This window comes from Haemorhous mexicanus, chromosome 3, assembly GCF_027477595.1.
Source record: "Haemorhous mexicanus isolate bHaeMex1 chromosome 3, bHaeMex1.pri, whole genome shotgun sequence".
NCBI lineage: Eukaryota > Metazoa > Chordata > Aves > Passeriformes > Fringillidae > Haemorhous > Haemorhous mexicanus.
Window position 1 is genome coordinate 67,950,930 of NC_082343.1, and position 27,137 is coordinate 67,978,066.

General features: G+C 38.1%; 2 protein-coding genes across 4 annotated transcripts in view; one reads left to right on the top strand and one right to left on the bottom strand.

The window, feature by feature from the left end:
- The window catches only part of CEP85L (centrosomal protein 85 like), a 133,748-nt gene that overhangs the window by 74,334 nt on the left and 32,277 nt on the right, over positions 1-27,137 (top strand). The window lies entirely within an intron of this gene.
- Positions 1,727-17,258, bottom strand: PLN (phospholamban). Of its 2 annotated transcripts, none has more exons than XR_009485844.1 (3): positions 16,941-17,258; positions 12,810-12,844; positions 1,727-4,989 (listed from the first exon to the last, which is right to left on the bottom strand). XR_009485844.1 is itself a non-coding variant. In XM_059842224.1 (3 exons), the coding sequence occupies exon 3, from the start codon at positions 10,146-10,148 to the stop codon at positions 9,990-9,992; it is 159 nt and encodes a 52-aa protein (XP_059698207.1). In that variant the 5' UTR covers positions 10,149-10,269; positions 12,810-12,844; positions 16,941-17,256; the 3' UTR covers positions 7,830-9,989. The 2 variants fall into 2 exon arrangements, 1 of the variants encoding a protein (XP_059698207.1); XM_059842224.1 differs by lacking the exon at positions 1,727-4,989 and adding an exon at positions 7,830-10,269 and having other exon boundaries at positions 16,941-17,256.

The window sequence follows — 27,137 nt, forward strand, 5'->3', positions numbered from 1 at the left end:
TAGGACTGAAAAAATTAGTTTATCATTATTTTGCTTTAAAACTACTATTGCCATAAACGGAGAATACAACAAACTTTGCTTTCAACTGTTAATCTAGAGCTGCTTTGTGCATCTTTAAGATAGCTGCACTCTGTAGTTTCCCCTTCTTCCAGCCTATCACTAATGAAGTAAGAATAGACGGCAGCAATTTTCTGAGTTGATTTTGAGGACCGATGGTTCAGGGACAGCTGTTGGACTTAATGATACACAATACAAATAAATTTTTGTCCTCACAGACTAATATAGACAGTTGACCATAGAAAATGCTGCAGAGCTGATTTCTGTAAAATCAAACAAGCTTTCTATTTGTTTACTCTGAAGACTAATGGAAAGTATAATGTAACACCCCTCAAAAGCTGTTCCAATGTTAATTACTTTAAAGCTTAAGATTCTCTGCTTCCTTAGTAGTCTGAAGTTGACTGAACTCAGTGGTTTTTCTTATACTTTGCTCCCCAAATTATAATGCCTATCATGTGGCTTTTCCATTCCAGTTGTAAACCATGGGTTGTAAAATAAATGTTCCTGTGCATTGTAAGGGAAGCTCAGAGTGTTGGGTAGACGACCTACAGCTGCATTGTGATTGTCCTTCAGGATGTGGTCAGGTTTGCAGCTGCCAAAAATGTGCTGTAAAACAACAGAATGCCTCTTAGAGAAGGTGCATCCTTCAGCTGTGGGTGTGATGTGGGTATGATGTTTGCAAATTTCAGAAATAAATCTCCAAGGAGAATCTGGTCTCTGGTATTTGTGTAACATCGTGGAGTTGCATGTGAACATTCATTTCCTTAGCTAATGCAAGTTATTTAATGTATGCTTTTTGAAAATAGACCTTCTCCTACGCATTTCCTAGGAACAGATTTTAAAAGTTCTTCAGAATATGGAGTTCAGTTTATGCAATGAAACAAAGAAATATTGCTTTAATGAAAACAGTTTCCATGCAGAATTTATATTTCACTATATACTTGTTTAATTGTTTTCAATATACAGCTGATCTTTGAATAAGGAAATGTGTGATAAGGACTGTATTAAGAGAAAACAATTGCTTATAATATGCAGCAACATTTCCCATTTACTGAACTTGGAGGCCATAAAATCTAAATTAAAAGGCTCTATGTTTTAAAGCAATGGCATTTCAAAATTTTCAAGCAAAAGCAATCAAAATCTCATCCTACTATATATCCTATTATCTGAATGCATGTAGGTACATGCTGTGTGCTAGTCTAAAAATTAGATTTAAAATGAAAGCATGTCTTTAAATAGTTGGAAATCATATAATAAGAAGGAAAGCTTCAGAAGATTGCATATCTACATATTAACTTTGTCTGGTGTTGCAAGTATCACAGTATGAATCTCTTTGTTCCAGTGTACAGAGCATCTGTATAATTTCTGCATGGTGTGCTAAAGTGTGTCAGAATATTGCAGAGATAATAGATGGAAATTCCTTAAGTGCATCTTTTCTCTTTAATGTACCAGGTTTGGTGGTTTTTTTAATGAGAAAAACACTGGATTGATCATACCATGTATATAAAAATTGCTGGAAATTAAGTTTTAATGCAATGAGAAGTTTAGAACATTTTTTGTTGCAAAGCAGAACAGGAAGAAAGTACACTGCATGCAAATCTAAAACTTGGTAAACAAAGCTGTAAAACTTTAATTGAAAGAAAAGTCATAACATTCATCAGATAACATTGTTGCCACATAGAATTTTATTCTTAAATGAAGCTAGGGTTTTTTTACAATCCTGTCAGATCAGAAAATTAAAATTATTAATATCAGCATTTTTCCTAGATCCCATTTTGATGAAACCATATTTTTCAGGAATAGAAAACTTTTTAACATGAGGGATTATCACTTTTAGCAGGGTGAACTCCTTTACTCTGTGCCATAATTAAGCTTTTACGGTCTGTTCCTTTTGCTGTGAAGTTGGTAGCCCAGCAAATGGGATTCCATTCATTATAATGTGCTTGTAGGTTCAGTCTGGAGTGCTAGCAAATGATCAGAAACCAAACTTGGACTGTGCTTGATTGCAAAAAGAACCTTGGCATTGGTTAGCTGTTAACTTTGCTGCTTTATATACGTCATCTTTGGAAAATGCTTCAGTTTCAGCAGTGTATTTCAGCGTTTGTTGAGGATTATGTCATGTTCATTGCTGGCTGAAAGGAGGCTTCTAGGATAGCATCTGGGGATTGTTTCTCCATGCTCTGACAGCAAAATTTTTCACAGACTTCCTTGGTTTGTAATTTTTGATCAGGAAATATGTGCTTGTTGGTGGCAGCAGACTCATCTTCCTCAATTTATTAAAAAGGAATATGTGATTTTATTTTTTTGTCAGGGCCCAGTGGTGTCACAGTGGTTTCCCTAAGATAGTGGTTTCCCTATTTCCTTCTGAATACAGAGAAGGTCATATAAACAATAAGCTTTGGGTAGTCCCAAGCAGTGAACAACCATTTTGTTGGGAAAGCTGTTCTTATTCTGCTTTGGGCTAGAGTGGGTTTCCTGTTTGTTATGGTGGTTTTGGTGTGCTTTGAACCATCTATGTCAAGCATCAACAGGAATTCTCCTAAGTAATACAAAACTATGTAACCATTGCCACATGTATCTCTGGTATATAAATTTATGGATTTTTTTTTTTTAAAGCAGATTATTTCAAGATTTTAAAAATAAATGATTGCTTATTGTAATGTAGCTGTGCAAAGTTTTCTGCTTTAAATGCAAACAGATTGGAATTCATACTACAATAACTATCAACTTCAAAAAATATGGGTATGTAGTTTGCAGAAGCCATTTCAAATGGTTATTGCACGTATTTCAGAGCAGGTGAGAAAAAAGCTTTTGTTTTAACTATCTGCGCTGCTCTAGGCCATTGTGCTGGTTTGGCTGGAGTAGAGGCAATTTTCTTCGCAGTAGCTGCCCTTTGTACTTATACCAATCCATAGTCCTATGCTAACTACTATACCATGAAAAAAATTAACTTTATTCCAGGTAAAATGAGCACACTAATTCTCTGTAAGCTTTGGAGCAGGTAGCATAGAGTGGAATGTGGATACTTACTAATGGCAGGACTTCCTTAAGCTTTCGGGTTTGCTGGGCATACTGCCTTTTCCTGAAAAGTCTGTTCATAGATCCAGTTTAGATGAGTCTCCTGCAGATAACTGAATAACAGTAGTGATCATATTGGAGTTCTGGGTGTGAACATGAACAGATCAGCTTTATAATACACTCAGCACTCAGCAGTGTATGTGCTGAATCAGGGATGTGCTGTTGGCAGTAAGAAGCTGGATCTGGGGCTTCCCCCATCCATAAAACAACATCTGCCTCTTATGCATGTGTATCAATATGCATATCTATGGCAATAATTTTACTGTACAATATATATCTTCGGTGCACACTTGAATATATATTTTTTGGTCCACACTTGGTGGTTCTTGTGGTTGGTTTCTGTGTTTCACTTGAGAGAGTGAGATGCTAAGAGAAAGTTGTTTGGCTCCAGTGTGATGTATGAAAATCTGCTTCTGGTCCCAGGACTTCTGCTCCTTTCCCAGGACTTCTCATGTTTTTAGCTCTACCTTCTGGAAAATCATTCCAACAGAAGTGTGCTCCTGTTGGTCACTCTCCTTCCCAGGACCCTGTGGGAAAACTACATCACTCTGTAAAGAGCCACAAAAGAAGGTCCTATAAGAAGTTTTGCTGCATGACTAGAGGTGAGGACAGGCTATGGACTGATGATGGCACTGGCAAGTAACAAGTGGTCTCTCAAATACGGCTGGAGGGCTCCTACACTGCTCACTTGACCTGTGCATAAGTGGTAAATCCTCTTACTGAGGCTGTAGTGCATCCTGGGTTTGTGCAGCTGTGCCTACTGCTGGTGTTTGTGCTGGTGCTAAGGCAAGAGCTATGATAACCCTGGATAATGGCCCTTTGTTTTTCAGTTGTTTTGACATGTGCTTCTTTTGATATGCTGTTTAACAGAAGGCTTCTGGCTTTTGAGGTGTTGCAGTGAACCACAGGTGATCAAAAAAGGTCTAAATAATAATAATGTTTTCATATTTGACCTTCACTTATCCCCATCTCTGCTACTGCAAGCTGCTTTTCAGGGATACCTTTGTTTCCATTTACAGCATCTGTGCTTTTCTCTCCACAGGTAATTTGATGTGTGCTGTCAACTCAAAGCTGGCATTTTGGATTGCTTTCCTGCTGTCATTTCCCATTAAATATATGTTCTACAGAAATCCCATTTTAAAAATTTGAGTTCTGCTGCCCCCTTTTTGCAGAAATAATTTTCCTTGAATGCTGCAAATAATTCGTAGGTCTTTAAATAACAATCCCCTGTAGCCATGAGAAACTGCAGTAGCTGCTGATGCATTCTTGGGTTTCTTCAGGCACTCAGTGCGGCTGTAGAAGCTTTCTTCACTCAGTGGCAGGTGCACAGCTTGTGCATAGCTCTTAGGATTGCTTTCTGATAAATTTGGGGTGTGCACACATTCTCTATAACTGTCAGATACTTCAGCCTCTGCAGTCTTCACACACTTAGATTCAGGTAGTCTAAAGTGTCTACATTATCATTGCAAAATCCACAGGGCGAAATCTGAGAAGGAAGCAGAGCCTTGCAGAGGTTCACATCAGCTTCACAAGGATAAATGCGAGCACTAGAACCAAGACAATGAGCAGAAAGTTAAGTAGCAGGTTGAGACCCCTGTTGTTGGCAAGATCCATAATGTGCATCAGTCTGCCCTCTTGTGCCTGCAGCAGACTCTTGATTGTAGCTTAGGGCTGCTCCTTCATTAGTAAGCTGTGTAGGTTCACATGAATTTCATTGTGTCCATAGCTCTTCCCCTGGTTTTTAGTTTCTGCCACTTAAGAAAAAAAATGGTATGCTTAAAATGGACAGTTGTTTAGGTTTTTTTTCTGGAAAAGTATTCTGGATGTTCGTACAAGCCCTTTTTTCTCAAATACCTTAAAAATAAAATGAAATAAAATTAAGGTTAATGATAACTTTCATTCCAGTACTGAAGAATTTCTGAAAAACTAATAATTGGAGGAAGGACTTGAATTTTCTTATACAGTTTGGCACTTCATTGACTTTATTAATGTGTGTGGTACTTTCCAGGCCCATCGAATTTTCAAAAGAATGAATGTTCTCAAGACTTAGTCTCTTTCAGCAACAGACTGTTGAAAATTTACTTCTAAAATACCTCTATAGCTGAAACACCCCTCTGTCCCCTGCTTTCTTATCTGGGCAAAATGTCTGTCTGTTAATAGAAGTATTTCCTACCCTTCTAGGGTTTGGCATTGTGCACTGCAGTCGTGTTTAGCTGGCAATGTGCTTTCTAAGGCCCACTGCAGTCTTGCATATGCCTTACCAAGAATCTGGATGGAGCTGGCAGAGGATGTGTCCTTAGTGCTTTTAATAGCACATATGCAATTACTTATTTTAAGATAGCATTAATAACTTAACAATTGGGGTTTATTTATAGAAACATATATACGTAAGTGAAAGGAACATATAAACCCACTCAACCCTAATACTGCCAACAGTTGCCGAAACTTGCTTTTAATAATCAGCTACATTTTTAGGGAAGATCACAAGAGGGCAGTATTTTATAGTTTTGCATTTGATACAAAGGTGTAACTTCTGGCATAATTTTGCCTTAAAAAAAAGAAAAAGCTTATGAAGCAATCAATTAGATATTACTACAGTAAATATAGGGCCTGTTTTAATTAATTTAAATTACCAGGGTTCTTATTGAGGGTAGCATCAGTTCTTAAAAGAATCCTTATAGATATGTTCTGGGTTTTGGTTTGTTTTTTTCTTCTTTTTTTCCCCACTTTTTATCATGGAGATCAAAGCTAAAATGATTACATTTGTTATTAAATTAGACATCTCTGGATCTTGCAGGATTTCACACAAAAAATTTCCAGTTGTATTCTCCTAGGCACTATTCATTAATAGCCGTACAAATACAGGTATCTGGTCTGTAATCTATTGTGTGTTTATATGCTTCCAAATATAAATGGGAACACTCTCTAAATGAATGGGTTCAATTACTCTGCTCTAATTTTGGCAGAGAGGATGTAGTTAGTTTCAGCGACATTAAAAAGTGTGTACATTTTTTATGATTATTGTTCTGTCTGTATCCCGGAATGGATAAGGTTGATGGGGCCTACCATCTTCCTGCTCAAGCAGGGTCATCCTAGAGCACATGACACAGGATTGTGTCCACGTGGTGTCTGAACATATTCCATTAGGGAGACTCCACAGCCTCTCTGGGCAGCCTCTTCCAGAGTATGGCTACCTGCACTGGAAATTCTTCCTCACATTCACAAGGAGCTTGCTAGGCATCAGTTTCTGCCCATTGCCTCTTGTCCTGTTGCTTGGCAGCACCCAGCAGAGCCTTGCTCCATCCTCTTGGCACCCCTTTCAGACAGACATGGATAAGGTCCCCTCTCCCAGTCACTTCTTCTGGAGGCTGAACAGGCCCAGCTCCCTCAGACTTTACTCTTAACAGAAGTACTCCTCCAGTGCCTTAATGATCTTTGTCACCCTCTGCTGGACCTGCTACAGGAGCTCCATGTCTCTCTTGTACTGAGGAGCCCAGAACTGGACATGGCACTCCAGCCTCACTAGGGTGGAGTAGAGGGGCAGGATCATCTCCCTTGACCTGCTGGGAATGCTCTTCCTAATGCATACCAGGATACCACTGGCCTAGTTATATCATTGGCCTTTGGTGTAGTTGTAGCAAAACTTACATACAAATTTTTTGTGCGGGGGGTAACAAGCATTTTGTGCATGTCATGTTAATGATTTTGTTTAAGGCTGTTCACTCTTGTCTGTCCAGTGAGTGGTTCCCTTCCAATACCAGGAAGGGAAGTTGTTGCTAAATTGATGTAGAACAGTTATTAAACAAATGAAAGTATCTGCCGCCTTCTAAAACACCTTCTGACAAGTCTTGGTCAGAGCAAAGTTTCAGTTTTTAAATGGGTCGTGTTTTCACACAGAGAATAATAGCAACTATTCAATTATTAAATCAATTGTTATATCATTTTTTGCTGAGGAGCTGGCTGAGGAAACACATCTTTAAAACCAGCATATTATGGTTCCTGATTCAGCTCCTTCCCAGTATAAAATTGTCATGGAAGTTGGTAATTTTTTTTTGGAAGAAGAATAATACCAGATGGTTGCCTGTTTAGCTGTCTTTATTCACTATTAGTGTGTAAAATGACCTTGGGAAAAAGATTTAGGCTTGGGTGGAGTGGAGCAGAGAACTAAAAACTTAATCCAAGCTACGTGCTGTACATGTTTGCAATTTTTATTATGACTCATAAAAGTGGTAAACTTCTTGATTACATTTGCAGAAAATTAATTAGGAATAATTACAAGCACTAGCTGAGTGGGAATCATGTGCATGTGAGTGACCTGCACATTGCAAAATAGTCAAGATTTACTCCTGAAAACCAAAGCAGAATAAATAGAGATTTAGAGAATTAGAAAGCTGTGTGATGAATAGCTTATTTTCACATAACTTTAATAAGTAAGGAATAGAATGGATGCTTCTTTCTAAACAATTGAAAATATTTTATGCATTAATATTTTTCAAGCAGTCCTTTTATTAAATAAAAATACTGTAGATATTTTTAAAGCTTGTATAAGTCTACAAAGAAGATTGTATTATGTACAAATGTGTTTTTTTTTTAATTTCTGGGTTTGGCTAACGTTTGGTGAAATAGAGGATAGTGACAGATTTTTTAATCAACAGAAGCCTAAGACACAAATGAACCATACAGTATATGCAATATATCTGCACTGCTGTAAAACAGCAGTAAGGCTTCCAGTTTATTGATAACTTGGTTTTGTTCTTGTTTGGTTATTGTTTTAAAATAAGTTACAGATTTTCAGGTACATAAAAGGAAATTGGAGGGTTTGTTTTTATTGGGCTACATTTTTTAGCAATGCTTTACTCTGACTCCTTTAAATTGTTAGCTTGTGAAACCTCTAACCCTAACATGTCCTCAGAATGCAGTGCTGATGCTTTACTCTTAACACTTCTTTCTTCAGCAGGTTTTCAGTACTCTAAAACTGTCTATTTCTGGTTGAAGTCTCTTGAAACACATCCAAAGCAAACTAAAGCTAGAAACTATCCATCAAAAAATACAGATTCAAAAAGAGAAGAAAAGCAAGAAGGATTAAAAGGGGAAATATGCTTGCTAAAATCTCCCGTGTTTGTGAGAGTTGTCAGAATGCATGAAAGGGAAATTGAGATTTATACTGACAGCTCAAATCAGTAATGCTCATATACTAACTTGCAGGTGTGGGGGTGTGTTGCCAGTCTCACCAGTGTTCACCCTAATCCTCATACAAGTAGCTATCTTAATTTCCTCTACTGGGTAACCTTACTCCAGAGTCTGGTCTCAACATACCTACTCACCAGATAGGAAATTCACCACTGGATTTGCTTGCACTTCATTGAATATAGAGTTTTTTCAAAGCTTTCTTCCCTTCCTGCTCAGCTGTTTATTATCAACTTCTGCTCATGAAATAATAAGTCTTAAAGGCAGAATACAAACAAACTTGTTTTGATTTTCTGTATTCATTAATAGGAATACTTACATAGAATGGAATAGAAGAATATCTCTTTAAAAAATGGGTGTCTTTCTGACCTCTGTTGATTCTTAAGCTTTCTTTAAATTTGAAAAGAGTCGAATTGCTGGGGATTTTGCTTAATACCAGCAACATGTAATAGGTTAAGTAGGGTTGGAAGTCTTCTACTCATTCTTGTTACTCACAATTTCTGGAGCAGAAGTGTCATCTTTTATGTGTATAGCCTATGGTTTACATGTTGAAAAGATATTTCTGCAGTGCTTTTCCCTCCTGTGCATAATTGTTTACAATGAACTTTTTAATCTGTCATTTATTTTAGGAAAGTACTTGCATGTTCTCTAGCAGGAATTTGCAGCTGAAGATGGGGATGCTACTTACATTTGTATGGATACACTTCAGTCACAACAGTAATGATGACCTAGACTTTTCTCTTTACCACATCAGGTGTAAGCCACCTCATGTGACATTGGCAAGTTCCAAGTTTTTTGTAGTTTTAAACTAAGGAAATTACTACGTACATAAGAACAGGCCTTAATTAAGTTGTCTGAAGGCAAATGTTAAGAACTCTGAGAATCCAAGTTGTGCCAGTTGTCATGTCAGTCAAATGGCTATGGAAAACAATATTTTTTATTTCAGTTATGGTAATGTCAATTTTTTTCTGCAAAACGCAATGAAAAATCTTGCCAGATGTGACATATATAAGATCCCTTTAACAGGGAGTAAAACATATGTGCTAGTTTTTCTTTTCTGATTTAGAAGAGATTTTTGGTTCGTTCTCTTATTCCTTTGAAAAACACTAAAGTGATTTGAATGCCTTCAGCTGGTAGTGCAGAGATGCAGCACTTTGAACTAAGCAGAGCAGAAATTTTCCCAGAATGTGTTGAGGGCTGTGTACCTGTAAGCTCTTCTTTGGGTAGGCATGGTCCAAGTTTGGAACCCTTCCAAGGGCTTAAAGATTTTCAGGGAAAGCTAAAAACACTTAGGCCCCCAGAAAGTGATTATGGTGTTTATCTGATTAAAACTTAGAATTTACCAGCTGCTGGCTGTTACTGATCAGAGCAGATAGTCTGATTTACTGATAATTTACCCCATGTAGTAAAGACATCTCTTGGTTGAGACGGACAAATTGAGTCATGCACAACTTGGTAACTACAGGGTCTAAACACTTTTCTGCACAGAAAATGTGTTTTTAATACATGAGCAGGCAGTAAGATAACAGAGCACTGGTTGGCACACTCTCTAGTCCAAGTGCTAGCCCCTGTCACATGAGGATCCTTGCACTGGGAGTCGCATGTGTAGGTCTCTCTTCCCCCTGGGGTGACTTTCGTAGAGGACAGGGCAGAGAAGTGCTGGAACTTCAGAGAAGCATCACAATGATACAGATCAGCAAGAGGCAAATTAGAATCAGGCAGAAATTCACAAAGAGCTCTTGGAGCCTTTGGCGTGCTTGTGGGTTGACCTCAATAGTTGAGGCTCTCCTCAGAGCGGAGCGGGTCATGTGTTGGACCTTCTCCATGGCAACAATAAAGCAGAGGGCACAAATCAGAGGTTTTAGGAGTGCAGGAAAGAAGAGCAGTGGTCAGGAACAGTTCAAAGTGCCTAATATCTTCTCTTTGTTTTAGACAGCCTTTGCGGAGCTGGAAAGCAGGGAAGCAGAGAATTAGAAGTGCAGAAATGTTTTTGAGTGTAAATAGAGATTGTAAAAGCAATCTGTTTATTTCAGACTTTTTAGAGCTTTAAACCAGTGTTTTTAGGGTAAAACAGGATTTTAAAATTTTGAGGTTTTAATTTTAGATTTGTGTTGTTTTATGCTTCTCCTCCTGAAGACTACTGAGCATCTGCTTCTCGGCAGTGTTGAATGACTGTACTATGGAAATTGTGGATATCTGGGTTTTCACCAGATTATTGCTTTAGATCCTAAGCTCTCTATCTCATACTGTCTCTGAAAAGGCTGTGGCTGATTTGCCTTTCTACACACACCTCTCTGCTTTATTTGTTCAAGCACTTGTGAAGGCTTGATGATAAGAGTAGGGTCACAGACCTTTTAGCCAGGAGATCTGGATAGTCCTGTTGGCTGCTACTGACAGGGCAGATGATAACCTGATTTACCAGTACCTTTTGCTGGAAGGGAGGAAAAGAATTCTTGTTGAAGTATTTTGATCCCAAGAAAAAGTACTTTATGGTGGGCAATTAAAACCAAATGCATCACTACTGTTGGGAATTTTAGTAATATACTTCTCAACGGACAAGACAGACTAAGGACTAAATCTTTTTTTAATGCATGCTGGACAGTTTGTTACAAACATGGGTGCAAAGGCAGAGGACTGCTCTGAGGAACAAAACAAAGCTTTTACTCAACTTTGTCTTTTAAGTGAGTGTTACATTTAAAGTGTATTTTTCCTCCTTTTTAGCAGCAGATGGAAGGACAGGGTATCAATTGTTTTAAAACTCCAAATAAGTAGTTGCAACATAAAACCTTCCTGTAAGAACCTTCCATGACAAGAAGCTGGCTTTGATATATGCTTGTTTAGCTCATGGATTCTGAATGTAGGTGCTGTCACAATGTGAAAACTTGGTTTTTAAAATAATGATGATGATCTGTCAGACTTTGTTCCTAAAGCTGCACTTAGCCCTAAACATTTTATGAATTTATATTGTGTTCATATATTTCACAGAAGGCTTCTCCTTGTCACCACTTCACTTTGTTTTTCCTGGAAATAAGTGAAATTATATATGCCACATAGAGGAAAACAATTGCTTAAATGTCTGCTGCCCAAATTACATGATGGTCCTGCCTGAATCAGAGATACTTTGCCCATGAATTTGTCTTTATATGTGGCTAAAATGGAAAAACCTTAAAAGGTAATGAAAGTTTCTTTCAGACTCTTCCTTTTTTAATCCTTTCATGTTGGGCTGTAGAGTGAAGTGTTACTGTATGAACAGAATGCATGTGTTTTCAGTGGCAATGTTGGTATTTAAAGAGAGACTTTCAAAAGCAATCAGATGACACATGGTTATTTTAATACCCTTGGAGGACTCCATGTAATGACATCTCCTTCTCAAACTGAACTTCAGGTTTTGTTATGATTTTTTGAGCTGTAGTTGATCTTAACTTTATTGTGGAAAAAAACATACACCAGAATACACTCTTGTAGTGACTACAGTTTTTCATCTTTGTTTGACTTTTTGCTGTACCTGTTTTCATCTATTTAAGCAGTTAAAATGCTTGCCAAGTATATTCTGCTTAGCTCTTTACTAGTCTTGGTCTGTCCCAAGTGCAGTAAAAGCAAGATATGCACAGGAATTATGAAGTCTCTTGGCTGAATTCATATTCATTCACCCAGCCCAGTACAGGCTGGAGTGCATTAGACTATTTATCCTCTTGCAGACAAATCCCAGTAGATGAACCACAAATGGATTTACATGGATAGAGAGGAGTTTGTTTAACCAGCTTCTGTGACAGTCACTGCTCAGAGAACAGCATTTCCTGTGGGTGACTTCATCACAGCATTTTATGTCATTTTTTCAGTGTCAGATGAGTGTATGTCTTGGTCTTCGGGCTGTGTGTGACCTGCTGCAGCAACATTTATCTTTCCTAATTTTTTTTTTTCTTGGAACCCACAGAAGGATTGGAACAGCATCAATGCGTACTTGTGCACGTGAAGAATAAATGTAAATTCCATTTCATTAGGAACTAATGCAACCCTACTGCATTAGGTGTAACTGCACTCATGCTGCCACCTGCACTGCAGTGTTGCTGCGTATGTTTCTCTTGCATGACTCAAGGGGCAAGGCCCTGAGGCTCTGAAGTGCTTCCATAAAAAGCAATATTATCTGGTTGGGCATCACAGAAGCAAGGCCAAAATAGATATTTAGACTTACATGACCAGAAGGGGATGCAAAAGGATCTTAAAAAGTGGAAGGCGGCATAAGTTAAAGTCTCTATACATCATACGTCTAGAAGACATTGTAGAGAAGGGATGAGGAGAGGACAAAATAGATTGAGTTTCTTGATTTAATAATTTATGTGTTTTTGGAAGTTTTTGAAACATCTATGTGTTGTTTAACCTCCTGTCTGTGGGGTAAGTTTTCTTGTAAGCAAAGGAAGCCAATTCTGTGTCTGTATTTCAACAAGTTTGTCTTTACAAGTGCTCAGGTTCAGCTAATAAACACGTACCTTGCTTGTTAATCCTCCATGGTGCTGTCACCCACCTAAAGTGTGCAGAAAGAGAAACAGATTCAGCAACACAGCTGCATACAGGCTATCAAGGTCAAAATGGACAGCTTGGGAAATAATTACACAGAAACAAAGACTGGTCATTGTCACAAATAGTAGCTGCTCTCTGCTGTTCAGTCCCCGGTGTTTTAGGCCAATATAAAGAAGAATTGGGCATGCACACACCACTTCTTGAAACAAACGTGCAGCAAAAGGGCAATTTATATTTAATTTTTTTTTTAGGAGTCACAAAGTGTGGTTCGTGTGATAAGACTGAGAATCACACAAGAGGAGCAGTTGGCTGCATTGCTGTGCAGTTTTGTTTTATAGGTGCTGTTAATGGATGTGCAAGGCTTGTCTTAGGCACAGAGGGAATCTGCAGGAAGACATCTGGTAGCTGACCCTGTATGTTACTATGTAGGGAATCCCCTATACCCCATACTTCAGAATGAGTCACTGATCACAGTTATTGCTTCCCACTTCACTGACATGTGACTGTCTCCCTGATTTGTATTAGGTTATTTTTATCTTTGTTCCTGGGTGCCCTTCACAATGAGAGAGGGTATGTGACCAAAGTGAAAACTGTGGGCCATGCTCATTCCTGGTGCAACTGCATTGACTCCTTTGAAGTCACACGGGATAAATTTGGCTCCATTGGAAATGCCACAGCCTGTTTCCTGTCATATGTTCACTAAATGCAGCAGTGATATCAGTGGAGTAGAAGTTTGACTTACTTGAATTCTTGCAGTTCCACATGACCAAGTGAAGCCCTGAGGGGCTGTTAAAGTTATATTGCATAAGTCTATTGCATAGATTTTTAGAATGAGATGTCCCAAAACCCCAGTAATACACTTTTATCCATTGAAAAAAATGGTCTTACTAACCATGAACATAGTGATGGAAAAAGTACTATAAAGTTATGTTGATTAAAGATTTAGGCACTGACTTGTGGCATGTAATATCATTTTTCAGTCATATGGAGACAACATTTCCTTGGGATGGGCAAAGAAGTGACAGTTAAGCTTGTAGTTTGAGAAGTGCTGGTAGCAGGAAAAACAAACTCATTTTATCTTTCTCTTTACCTTTTGTTTGTTTTGTACTGAAGTGTTGTGTTGGTTTCAGAGAGCATAGGGGAAGACTCACACTTCATATTATTTTTTTTCCCTCTCTTACAAATTCATTGTTTCTACAATCTTTCTTCTGAGCAGCTTTGATGTTTTTGGACACAAGACCAACAGTGAGAGCCTCTACTTGTATTTCAAGTCCATGAGAACGTGAATGGTGTAGGTGACAAGAAATTACACTGATGAATAGTTGAACACACCAGTCATTTTGGGTTTTGAAATTTATCTACATACCTTGTGGATAACTGGGACTTACATGTGTGCTGGTCCAGTAGAGTAGCCTGGGTGCCAGTGCTTTGGGCTAGTTTTTAAGTTAGTTTAATTCCCTGCAACTCTGCTGCAGGGAGGTTCTTCAGTTTCCATACTCATGGGTTCCCCTCATCAAAATAAGACATAAAATAACGGTATACCAGTTCCAGTCTGTTGATGTGATCTGCCTTTTACTTACTAAATTTCTTTTAGGAAATGAACTCCATGCTCTGCTGCATTCACTGATTACCTAACAAGTTGTTTTATGTTGTGTTTTAGCTATGGTGGTTCATAATGTCCCTTTAATAGGAAATAGTCTAAGTGCAATTTGAATTAAAGTAAAAACTGAGATACATCTAGCATGTATAAAAAATAGAAGTGGAACGGGATGTTCCAAGTTTTGTTTTTAACCTTCTAGCACGTCAGGGAACAATGATATGGCCTTGATTGAGAAGGATATAGTAGACAAATTCAAGTTCTGTGAAGTTACTTGATGCCAGGAAAGTCCTGTTTAGCCTTTTTTCAATTTCCAGAAAGTAAAAGCAATCTTCAGTTCTAAAGTGTCTTGTAGTTCTAGGGAACAGAACTTTACTTCCCTGGGAGATTTTTTATTTCTCCAGCTGACATACTTTTCCATTCCTAAATCAAATTATTCTTAAAGCAAACAAAAAGTTGCTGTTGTAGTTCTGTACATGTGTCCCATACATTTTTGTTTGCTGATGGTCTGCAAAAGCAGTGAAAATCACCTTTACACTACCAGTTACAAACTGATGATTCCAGTGAGTTTCCTGTTGTATGGAGGGACTAACTTCCTCAGAGGATGATTTATTTCTATAAATGCAGCTTTTAAAATAAAAATGTGGTAATACATGAATCTGAACAACACAATTGTTATTTAAGAGAGATTGTCTTGGCAAATGAATAGCAGAAAAAAAAAAAGGCAGAAAATTGCCTGCTGTAAATTAAATGCCTAATTTCACATTGATTTGTAACACTTTCTACCTGTCCTGTAGCACATGCCTCTGTCATGACTGTAGGTTGTTTCTCAGGGTTTGGATGTCTGTGACATGGGATGTTATAAGTGTGAAATTTTAAAATTTAATTTTAAAGCTGAGCCACTCTCTCACCTACATTAAATTACTGAACTCTAACCAGATAAAATTGAGATTATAGAGCAGCTGACCTGCTGTAGCTATGGGATGCATTCCAGCTTCCAGGGAAGAGCTGCCTACAGCAGTTAAGTGTCAGTGTGTATGTTCAGTCTATGTGGGTATTTTTAAAGGTCTGAATATGCAATATTTATGGTAGAATATACCTTAACTCCTTTTTTTACTTAAAAATACATTTTATGTATAACTTCAGCCTTGAAAAAAATCTGTCTCAGAATCTTCTTGCTCTTTGTAGGCACTGGGAGGTCTGAAGTGCTGCTTCTGCCTGCTGTAGAGAACTCTGTACCAGAGTTCTAGAGAACTCTGTACCAGATTGTTTGCTTTAGGAGTTACAGCATGTCCAGACATTTTCTCTCTTGAATATTCAAAAATGGCACAAGGCTGCTGAGCACAAAATGAAGCACCCGGATCTATCTTTGCCTGATGCCTGCCCGTCACTAGGAAAAGGACAGGGAAAACACACCTCACAAAATTACAGGTCTATATTAGGTTTGTCTCTTCTATAACCATATGTAGACATAAGTAGTAAGGTGTGAATTGATCAAAGGGGAGACATAATTTTAAGGAGCACAAGTACCTTAGAGACATCCATATTCAAGAATCATATTTCTTTTTAAAATATTTGTATATGTAAATATTGAATATTCTCCATGTGACATGTTTCTCTGAGATGCACCTTATTTCAGTGATTTTAAAGCTGGGATTGTATTGCATTGTACAACATGTCTGCACTTCCCTTAGAAATAAATGGGTTCTTTTTTGCATTTGAAATTCAGTTCATGATGTTACAAATCCTAGCTGAATTATTTCTCAGTTATTAGAAGCAATCTAGTGCTGTGTTAGTTACAATGAACAACAAGAGAAAATAAAATTTTAATGGATGTCAAAGCAAAAACACTACATGGATTCCATAGCTTGAACTGCTCTTAGAGTAACGTGGTATAATTTCAGATCTAGTAGAGCTATATATCACTTAAATTTTTAAATTAAGGATAATTTTTTCATCATATAGCAAAAAAAGGTTTGCTCTCTCAATGTGTTAGATCAGAAAAATGTTTTGCAAAGTTAATGGTGAAAGAGCTTCTTTACCCTTGCTGGTCTGTGAATAGGCAGCTTTGGGAAAAAGAATGCCTCTACAAAACTTTAAGAGAATTATTCTCATTGTAGATTTTGGATTAAAAACCAAGACCAAACAGACAAAAGAAAAAAACAACCAGAAGGTATTAAATTTAGAAGGAAATACAAAGGTGTGAGAAACATGATAAAACTTCTCACCTTCTTGTGCAATACCACCTGTGTAAATCATCTACCCAAGGACAGCTGGTGTCCTATGAACATACAGAAAATTATGTTGCCTTTACTGTTGCTGAAAGACTCCCTGCACAGTAGTATATCTTTGACTCAGAGCTATAATGCCTGTATTTCCATGTTTTTGATAAACAGTTAAAACCAGCTGTTAATTTGAGTAGAGGAGTTTTTTGTAGAAAAGTACAGCTACAGCATGCCTTCCTGCAAGATTTAAAAGATTACACAGAAGAGAGGTTCCTTACCCCTGGTGTGACTTGGTGAAGCACAGAGGAGCTTGCTCCGGGCTGTGGGATGTGCCTGTCGATCTCTGGCAACTTTTCCGAGTCTGTGACCAAGTTGTGGAAACAATTGAAGTAGGCTGAGGGGAAAAAATAACAAAAGTTTCAGAGGCAGGACTCACAGTGTCACTCAGCAGCTCACAAGTTGATTGGTCCCATTTGCTTTCTGACACAGGCAGTGGCTCCTCTAAGCTTGTTCCCAGCAGTCATGTATGAAACATGGGCAGCGCCTTTCCTTTTGTGAGAGGACCTGTGTGCCAGGGAGACCACCTGCTCAATCACAGGATGAGGGAATCTGGGAAGCTGCGTGCTTCTGAAGGGTAGCAAAGGGAGCTGTTCCCTGACACACTACCTTTTTTTAAACAGGAACTTAAATGGAGCTTACTCAGGGAGCTGCTTTGGATGTATTACTTTTGCTACAGCAATGTTTCTTCTTTATAGAAAAACCAAAAAAGTGAGGGCTGACGCATTTCTTGTGGGTGTTTGACTTGGAATGGTTTTCTTTTGTCCAAGGTATATTTTAAACTACACTTTCAATATCTATGGTTTTGATAATTCTGTTACATACCTGGTATTCAGTTAATAGTGTATGATGAATGCTTCCCAAGATAATCTTTCTTGTCACGGTGCTTAAACTGAAATAACTTTTCTGTATTTCAAGCCTCTTCCAAACACTCATGGGTGGATTAGAGGATTTTTTTTTTTTTTTTCCAAATTTGACATATGTCAAAGTTCATCTCTGAAATTTATCATTACTATATATTTTGAAGTATTTATTTTTCCTTTAAAACACACTTCCACATTTTTTCTTCCCCTCCCACTTTCTGTGGCTGGAAACTATTTAAGTGAATTTTTTGAGAGCCCTTTCTCTTTGTTTGGATAGGAGTAGCCTCTTGATGCTACTTTACAGGTTATCTTACGTATACCTTCCTGTGTTGAGAAGTGACAACACAGCGCATATATGGAGTAGATTTTGTGCTTTGGAGAAGTGAAGGATTTACTGGATGCAAAAGGATTAAAGCTGTCAAGTGAGAGTACCCAGCATCAGGCTTTCTGTATGGATACACCTGACAGCATGGGCCTTTTCCTCATTGGGAAATTGCAGGGAGAAATGCAGAAACTCAGCCAAACTCTGAACACTTACAGATTGAGTTTTGACAATAATTGTTTAGCATAGACGAGTGTTTGGCTTTAAGCAGGAACCCAGACAGGGTGTGTTTTTTTGGTTTAGTTTGGGTTTTTTGTTCCCTGGAAGCCGTGCTGCGGTACATTGTTCAAACCAGAGACAGAAGGGCTTTGGGGGTGATGTACAACCCTGTTTCAAGTTGAGCTCTGTTTTCATTTTTGTAAATATGATTTAGCTCTTCTGCAAATTGGTTATATCACATTCAAAGTTAGCAGCTTGGTTTTAGTATCATAAATCTGCTTGCTTTCAGTTGTCTTTTAGTATCAAGCCCAGGAAGTCTGGGGTCACATATTTCAGTTGAAAGTTAATTGAATATCTTTACAGTGAGGAGTGATGGTTCTTTACTGGTGCAAAGTGTTTCATAATTTACTTATAATGGCATTATTAATGTTATAAATCTCTCACAGTCAAACAAACTGTGTTTGGCTTTTTTATGAGGGAAGTTTCATGTTTTTATTGTATGCTGTCATCCAAGAAAAGTGCTAGCACTGGATTGTTTGCTTTTTTTATGAAACTTGTACTATTGAAATTCACCCTCTATATTTTGTTATGAAGTCCAACACCCAGCACTGCAACAGCTGCAGTGCCATTCCTTCTTTTTACTGTAAAATTGTAAATGTGAAATTTAATGTAAAATTGTAATGTTATTTAGTTACACTACCCCAGATTTTTGGCTCTTTATGTTAATGAATTGGAGCTTTTTAGAAATTAGATACCTTAAGAGAATTTGGTTTTGTTTGTAAGCTGCTGACACAGTCATAGTTTGGTCTCCATTTTAAAGTGATACTGATACTTAAATGTTCAAATTAAGGCACTGAAAAAATAGTAGGATTTCATCAGAAACATTATATACATCTTCTCTAAATGGCATCTCTGATAAGAATTTTAAGATGGAAAATGTATTTGCCAAATAGCAATAACGTGTGCAAGTTCTGACCGCATGAGTGTTGTAGACGTATTAATGTTACTTCTCTAAAAACAAGCTTGTTTAGGAACACTCTCTTGAGAACATTTTTCTAGTTCAGGTTAGTTATATTCCCTCAAGTAACTCACGGAGGTTTTGGTGGGGTTCTGAGGCATATGCCAAAGTACTGCTTTATGGGACGTGTCAAGTCTGACAAGAACAGACACGATATATGAGCACAACATTGTGCTGTTTTCATTCACTCCTGGGTGAACAGGTCCAGACACCCATGGATATGAGAGAGGAAAAGCTTTAAAAAAGGAATCTGTGTTGAAGGTTTTGGTCTGCTGCATTTTGTTCTGGGGAACAAAAATGTGCAGCTGTTGCCTGCTTGACCTTAAATGGAGATGATCTGGGCTTTCTCCAGGGGGATTAGGAATCTACCACTAGAGCATGTTTCTTCTCAGAAATTATTTAGAGATCTGGTTGATGTTGGGATAATGTCTAAAAAGAGATGTGTTGTACCTCAACATAAAATCTCCTTTATTTAAATAATAATTGTTAGACTTCTATTCACATTGGTAATAATTTCCTGTATTATTTCTTCCTTTCTTGTGCTAGTTTTCAAAATTCCAGCTGTAGACACTGGCCAGCTGTATAATCTCTAAAGAGTTTGAGGTGTCACTGTCTGGTCTGCTGATAATCAGGACTGTATAGGAATGGACTGCAACTCAAGTCCAATTGTTTATAATATAAAGGTAAAGAAATTCAGCAGTGGAGTACTCAGAGTACTCCAGTGGAGTACTGGATTCAGTGAGTTTTTTCATGATGCTGCTGCAGTTTTCTCTCACACTGCAAAAGTGCCTCTGTGATCTCACACGGCAGAAGTTCTTGTGTTGGCACGTTTGGTTTACCACTAACAAAAAACACACAGAAGGGAGATGTGAATGCTCCCATAAATGTGCATTAACTTGTGTGTATGTGGGACGGAGTAGCAGAGTTTGGTGTTGAAACTGAACTCCAAAATAAGATATTTTCTTTTTGTAACCAGTAGTTTTCTGGCCTGATTTTGTGATGGGTAATTGCTTGTAGTCATCCAGGTATTACCAGATGTGGCTTACAGGACCCTTTTTAAGGTTCTCTAAAGAGAAAGGACCCAGCTAAAGTATCCTTCAGTGACATTTGTGTTGTGAGCCTAATACATGCTAAAGGAAAATGCGAGTTTTTCCCTCCTTTAAAGTACAGAAAAATCAGTATTTTCATGCTGATGCGAATAGCAGTCCAGAATCACACCAGATAGGGTGACAGCCTAATCGATTGAGAGATAATAACTTTTTTAAGGCATTTAAGGTTTTCTATTTGAATTTCATAGATTTATGACCCATTTCCTTGTATGCTTTACTTGAAGCTTCCTTTAATGATTATCTGACCTCAGTGAATCTCTCTCACATCCGTAGTCTCAAATCTATCTTCTGGATTTATGTGGAGGAAGTTGCCTTTCTGAGGCTGCAGATGTTCCTGCTTTTGCATAGTGAGACTTACGGTCTTTGTTAGCGTTATAGGGAACAGCTCTGCTGAGAAATCTAGCTTTGCATCATGTTATTTTCCTCTGGGACAGGACCTATTTACTTTTCCTAACCATGGGACAGACAATAAATTAGTTTGGTCTTCACATTTTTTTCTTCTTTACAAGCAAAATGAAATTACTTTTTGAGGCAGCAGCTTATAAAGCATACCATTACAAAGTGATTAGGAAAAAGCACAAAATAAATTAATAGAAAACGTGGTCTGAAATATTTCTCTTTTTGGGAATGGTGAATGCTCTGGTAGTACTATTCATCAGATTTGTTACTGACCAAAGACATTTTTTGAAAGGTCATCTTGAATGTTTTTGTTTCAGTTGCTGTTCCTGGCGCAAACCTTAAACTATTAACATAGAACGCAGGGTGCAAAAGTGTGTCACGCCTGTTTATTGTCTTTGGTGCTTTGACCCGGTGTTAGAAGAGAAGGGAAACAAGAAATTTTGCCTGGCTCTTGCTCTGAAAATTGGCTGTGTCCTTCCTCTTCCCAAACCCCATTAGGAAACATTTATTTCATGTGGAGACAATACAATTAGCACAAATTTGACCCATGTGGGTGGTTTACTTTGCAACAAAATATTGACAGCACAAAAAGCTGTGTTCTTGTAAATATCTGGTGGCTTTCACAGTGATTAAGTTTACTTTTTTGCTAGGTTAATGAAGGTCAAATAATTTACTAGTAGCAGTTATCTTCAGTGATGCACAGTGTCTTCAAAATAGCAACATGAGACAGGATAGGAAATTCAATGATCTTCATTACAGGGAAGGTTCTTTATTTCTATGAAATGCCTGGGAACACTGTATTTCAGTGCTTACTGGTGTCCTCAATTGGTTAAGCTGAACAATGTGCTTTAGGTAGTGTGCCGAGATCCTTATACCTAAGAAACTGTGTTGAGTGTCTTTCAGATAAACTGTTCTGGGAAGCACAGAGATTAGTTGTGTTATTTGACATGTTGTGAGTGATAGATGAACAGCGGGACAAAGGCACATGAAGGAGAGATAAAGTTGGAAGACCACGTTTCAGTTGCCAAGTGGTGGTGCTGGATTATTTCCACTTGAAAGCATAACTGCAGAATTGAGGAGAAATGATTGGGCTTTAGCTTTTGCTGCTACCTATCTTCAGCTGAAAGTTGACCTAACAGAAATGCATAGATATTGCCCAAATGATGAATGTTTTGGCATCATTTAGAAGTTAAAAGATTCTCTTGTGCAGATTACTGCAGTGATCACCCTCAGGTAGTGTGGAGGGGCAGCAGGTAGACCAGTGGCCTCAACGGGGATCTTGCCTCACGGGGGTCTTCATTCAGATCATCATGGAGATGGCATAAATGAGGCTTTTTAAGAGTTTTCAGGCTAATTTTCACGTGGCCCTGCTTTGAGAAGTGGAAGCCAGCAACATCTTTCTTTCTCTTGCTTGGTGTCACAGAAAGTGTGTGTCTTTTCTTCACTTCTTCTTTCCATTGCTCTGAAGTTTGGGGTTTTTCTTCCTCTTCCCTCTATTGAGTGACTATAAATAAAACTAATTCCCATGGTGAGCGTCAGCTAGCTATTCCTTTGTACCTTTGTTTCATGCAATTCATAGCTAAAATAGGGGAAAAAGCATTCAGCAAAAAAGCACCCCAGAAAATTAGGATCCTGAATTTCATTACCTGATAATATGAACTTCATATTTTCCTTTATTTTGTTGCAGAATGTGCCAGATAAAAACAGGGCTCTACTCCTTGGTTCAAACCAGCATTGAGTAGCAAGAGAGGTTTCCTGGTCTTAAAAGATATTTTCTGATGATGTATTCTGTTTCAGGCAGCTGCTTTCTCATAGAAGTTCTGTTGTCAGTCACTGGAGCATGGAAGCTTTGTCAAGTGTAGTGTCACAGACTGTTTTGTCTATAGCTTCATGACCACTGAGGTGATGTGGAGAGCTTTTTTTCCTGTTTTTATGACTCCATTCTTATAGAAGAAACTATTTGCTTTTTCCCTCTTTTTGTGGCCTTTATTGAAAATTAATTGGTTCTGTGGTTTTGAAATACAGTCCTCTTGAGTACTTGGTAGAACATTATTATTGCCATCTCTGTGAATTAGAAAATAAAAACAAAAGTAGTTCATTCTGAAACATGAATTTTCTCACCTTCTAAATGAGCCTATGTCAATCAACACATATTTATTTTTCTTTAGGTAGAGATAGTCTTATTTGTGTTTGTTAAAAGGAGGATTTTGCTTACAAAATGTTCCACACTAGAGAATCTGCTGTGTTTTGGTGCTCTTTGAAGAGACCAATTGTCTTTGTTCTTGTCTCAGTTTCCTCTCTATAGAATAAGTCTAGTTTCTTTGTAAGAAACTTGAAGACCTACAAGTGACAAGTACTAATTACTGGTGATGAAAATGATATTTATGTTTTTAGTGTGAACTTCTGCCTTTTCTGCCTATATAAAGAAGGTGCTAGGGCTCCCCCGAGTTTATCTTGTAAGGAAGGAAAACACCTTCACACACTGACACGGATGTTTGGATGCACCCTTACATCATACTGCTGCTTTTGCTACAGACAAGTGTGTTTCAAGTACCCCTCATAAACTCAAGTGGAAAAGGTTCAATCTGGATTGAAGCCAAACAGTTCAAATATCCATCACTTACTCCACACACAAATTATGTGACTACCTTCCATGGTTGTGTGGTTGCTGCTTTCACAAGCAGTGCAGTGTTAAATTAACAACATTTCTTCTGTTTATCAGTGATGCAGATGTTTCAGGTTTGGATTTTTAAATGTCTGACTTCTGAGATTCCATGATCTGACTTGCCAGAGGTGCAGAGCCTCTGTAAATGCATCTAAAATTCAAGAGAGTCATGCAAGTACATGGCGTCTCCTTGTGAGTTTAAAAAAAAAATTATTTTTTTTTTCCTTTTCAAAATTCTGGAGCAAGTGACTGAAATGTCTACGTGTTGATATATCATATATGTGATGCTTTACAGGGATGGTGGTAGAATCCCTACTTGAAGCAATTTAATCTTCACAGTAGGTCCGTGTGCTATTCTGCTTGGTTTGCTGGCTGAAACAGCTAGTTCTGTCTGGAAAGAATTCCTGTAGTTGAGACAGAAAACATGAGTATGCCTCTAATTTTCCTATCCATGGAAGTTTTTCAAAGTAGTTACCAATAAATGTAAATGAATACTGTACTCACATTGTGCAGTGCTCTGACGGCCACAGATCTTATTAACTCTGCACAAGACTGTTTTGGTAGAGAACTCAGTTTGGTCTTCCAATCCCCACTAAAGCAGCTTTACTAAATCCCCCACTTGCCACTGTTTATAGAGTATTCTTGTCTTTTTTTCCTTGTTTTTTAAATCTATGTTTGTGGTAATAAGAGCTGGAGAAGAACAGATGTGTGTGTGAGAGGATGTCTTTGTTACTGCTAACATTTTTTGTTTATCAGCCTAAAAGGAAGTGGAAAATAGTATTATCTACTCATTCCTTCCTCATCAGCTATAACATGAGCAGAAGTTGCATGTGCAGAACTTGAAGTACACATGTTCCAATAATTTCACTCCCTTTTTTCTACAAGTGCTCAAGAGACCAGTTCTGGATTATTGTTTTTAAATAAAATGCACTTTCTTGATTTTGTGGGAATACTTGGATTTGTTCTAATATAAATTTTCTGAATGTTTCTGCTTTATTTTTGTGGGGTTTTTTTTTTTTTTTTTTTTTTTTTGTTTATTTTAAACTTCAGTTTATTGTGCTGAGTATTACGCATATGGCTCATGTTTCTTGTCCTGAAAAGCTAAAGCAAATGGAACGTAGGAAAGGAGAGGCTCAGTTTTCTGTTTTAGGGGCCAGCTCCCTTCACAGAATCTCAACAACTTCCACTTGAAAAATCAAGACCCTGGATAAAGAATTTGCAGAGCATCACTTTTCTCCAAATGTATGCTCCTGCTTCACATTAAATTCATAGTGGCTTCCCTCTCTTTCAATATGTTTGCACGTTTCATTAAGAGAATTTGGTGCTCTGTGCTTATAATGTTTTTTTAAGTTTTCTTCTCCAATTACTGCGTAAGTGTGGGTTGTTGGTTTTTTTCCTCTAATATTCACCCAACTTGCACTCTCTTTTTGTTACCTTGATGTTACAGGAGGACTCCTGTTAGTTTCTGTGCGAGATTGATGGACAGCTCTGCTCATCCTTGCAAAGTTTGTGCAGGCTGGCAAAAAATAGCTGCTTTTTTGATTGCTTTCTAGGTCACTTTTTGCATCCACTTTAGCCATGAGCAGGCATAGTAAGTAATCACAAGCAATCAAGATTGGCATTCAGTAAACTGGTATTTGTAGGAATTAGCAGTGTACATTTAACTTAAAGGTTCTTACAAACGATCAGAACTTGGTTGAGGATGTCGATTTTACATGTCCTTCATGACTGATTTTTGCCAACTGTTCCTTTTTTCTAAGCTACTTCTGTCAATTAGGACTTGTCACTTGTAGGTCTCCAGGTTTCTGACAAAGAAACTAAACTTACTCTCTTCTGTCTTACTTGTACAGTTCATAAGTTTTTGTAGTGAATAACATGCCCTGTATTTACTGAGCACATGAAACAATAGTCTTTTTGAATAACTGTAGTCACTTTGCTTTCCAGGACAGAATAAGAAACAAAAAGAAATCATGAATTTACCAGTGAAACTTCAACTAAAAGTTAAAAAAAAAGTTGTTCTTGTGATAGCTCCCTTTCATCAGCAGATGTTTAAAATTTTCTGGTTTTTATAGTAAAGAACATTTGAATTTCAATGCAGTAGGAAGATAAAATGAACACTTAATAAAACAAGTGCTTCTATACTTAGGAAAGACCCAGTTGTTATCAGTGGAAAATTCCAGGCACTGTTGCTTTTAACGTCATATTAAGTGGCACCTAGAAGTGTTTTGTGTTCATAACATTTGCCAGAATATAAATGGAAAGGATTTATGACAAAAATAATATTGGTGTTGCATGGAGTATGAAGGAATGTTATAAGAACACATAAAGCAAGCAAAGTGTGGTTGTTCAGGGGAAGATAAGCAGAGGAGGGTGTGTCATTATCCCGTGTGCAGCTCCGGCAGTGCCAGTTTCACCCTTCAGGAACGTAGGGGCTTAGGGGACAGAGATGAGGAGCCAGGAAAGTCAGGGAGGACTGCTGAGTCGCTGCAGCCTCTTCTAGGAGACTGCCCTTGTCTCTGCCCTAACAGCGTGCATCCCTAGGGATTGTGCAAACTCTTTCCAGAGTTAATCTATTGCTTCTTTGTCCTTGGAGGCTTTTGCACAGTACCATTGGGGATGCTAGAAGGAACAAAACCTTGCCAGTTTTAATTGGTGACCAGAATTCCAGTTCCCTTCCCTTGCAAATCCCCTGCTGTATTTCTGCTTTATTCAGGATTCCCTGCTGAATGCAGATTCTGAACACATAAGGATCTTACACATGCAGTCTCTGACTGTAGGCTAGGACTGTGTTCCTGGTCCTCTGTGTGCTATCATAATTCATAGAGCCAACACAGAGAGGATTATTTTGAAAATAAAGTGCAGGAGGCTTTTGATTTTATTCTGTTATGCCATCTTCATGCGCAAGTTCCTTTTCTTGAACTGACTGCTTATCTAAACACCAGGTCTTGGCCATTAACTTAACAATGTCATTGCAACTGGATAATAGGGTTTTTTTCAGAAGCTTGGAAGATACTCCGTCTATACAGTGATACTTTGGAAGAGTTTGGCAGTGCCTGTAGTTGAGATAATTCAGCTTGTGGTCATGTTCATACGAATCCAGCACAAAGCTGTGCCACTGCAAAATGTGTTGTCTTGTACACTGCTTTCCCACTTAAGAGTGTGTGCTAATGCTAGATCTTGCATGGCCTTCAGTGCAATGAATCTGATAAGAGTCTGACTGAGATGCCAATAACCTTCATGTGTGTGGGATGGGGGGAAGAGTGTGGGACTGGGGCTGTCAGGAGGGAGTTGAAAGGTATGAATGTTTGAAGTGGTGAGAAGAGGCAGGAGAACAGGCCCCCTCCCTTTGATAGCAGTGCACATTTATGCCACATTTAAGTGACCACACGGTTGCTATCAAAACCCTGTAACTATGCCATCAGTAAAAAAATCTTTGCTTGTTTTTTATTTATTTAAGATTTTTTTCCCTCCATGGTGAATAGCTACCTGACCTTAGCCTTTGTTTTCTCCCATCTCTTGTCGTATCCCAGCAACAGTGTACTTGCTATGCTTTGCTCTTAATTCATTTGTAAGCTGCTGTGCAAAGGGATCATGTCTTCCTCCCTTGTTGTGATTATCAGACCTGACCTTGATGAAGTTCAGGAGCCTCAGCTGCAGTATAAACAATGTTGGGGAAGAAGTAAATATACAAATAACAGTAAATTGCAGGGTTGTCAGATTCCTCCTAGGCTTATGAGAGTAAAATCTGTGAGGTCTGAATTAAGTGTGTTGCCCTGCGTGCGATGGGGATTTCATTTGTGAGGGAAGTTCGAACAAATGTCTT

Coding starts and splice junctions, on each gene's coding strand:
- PLN (XM_059842224.1), bottom strand. CDS start 10,148: ATGGAGAAGGTCCAACACATGACCCGCTCCGCTCTGAGGAGAGCCTCA.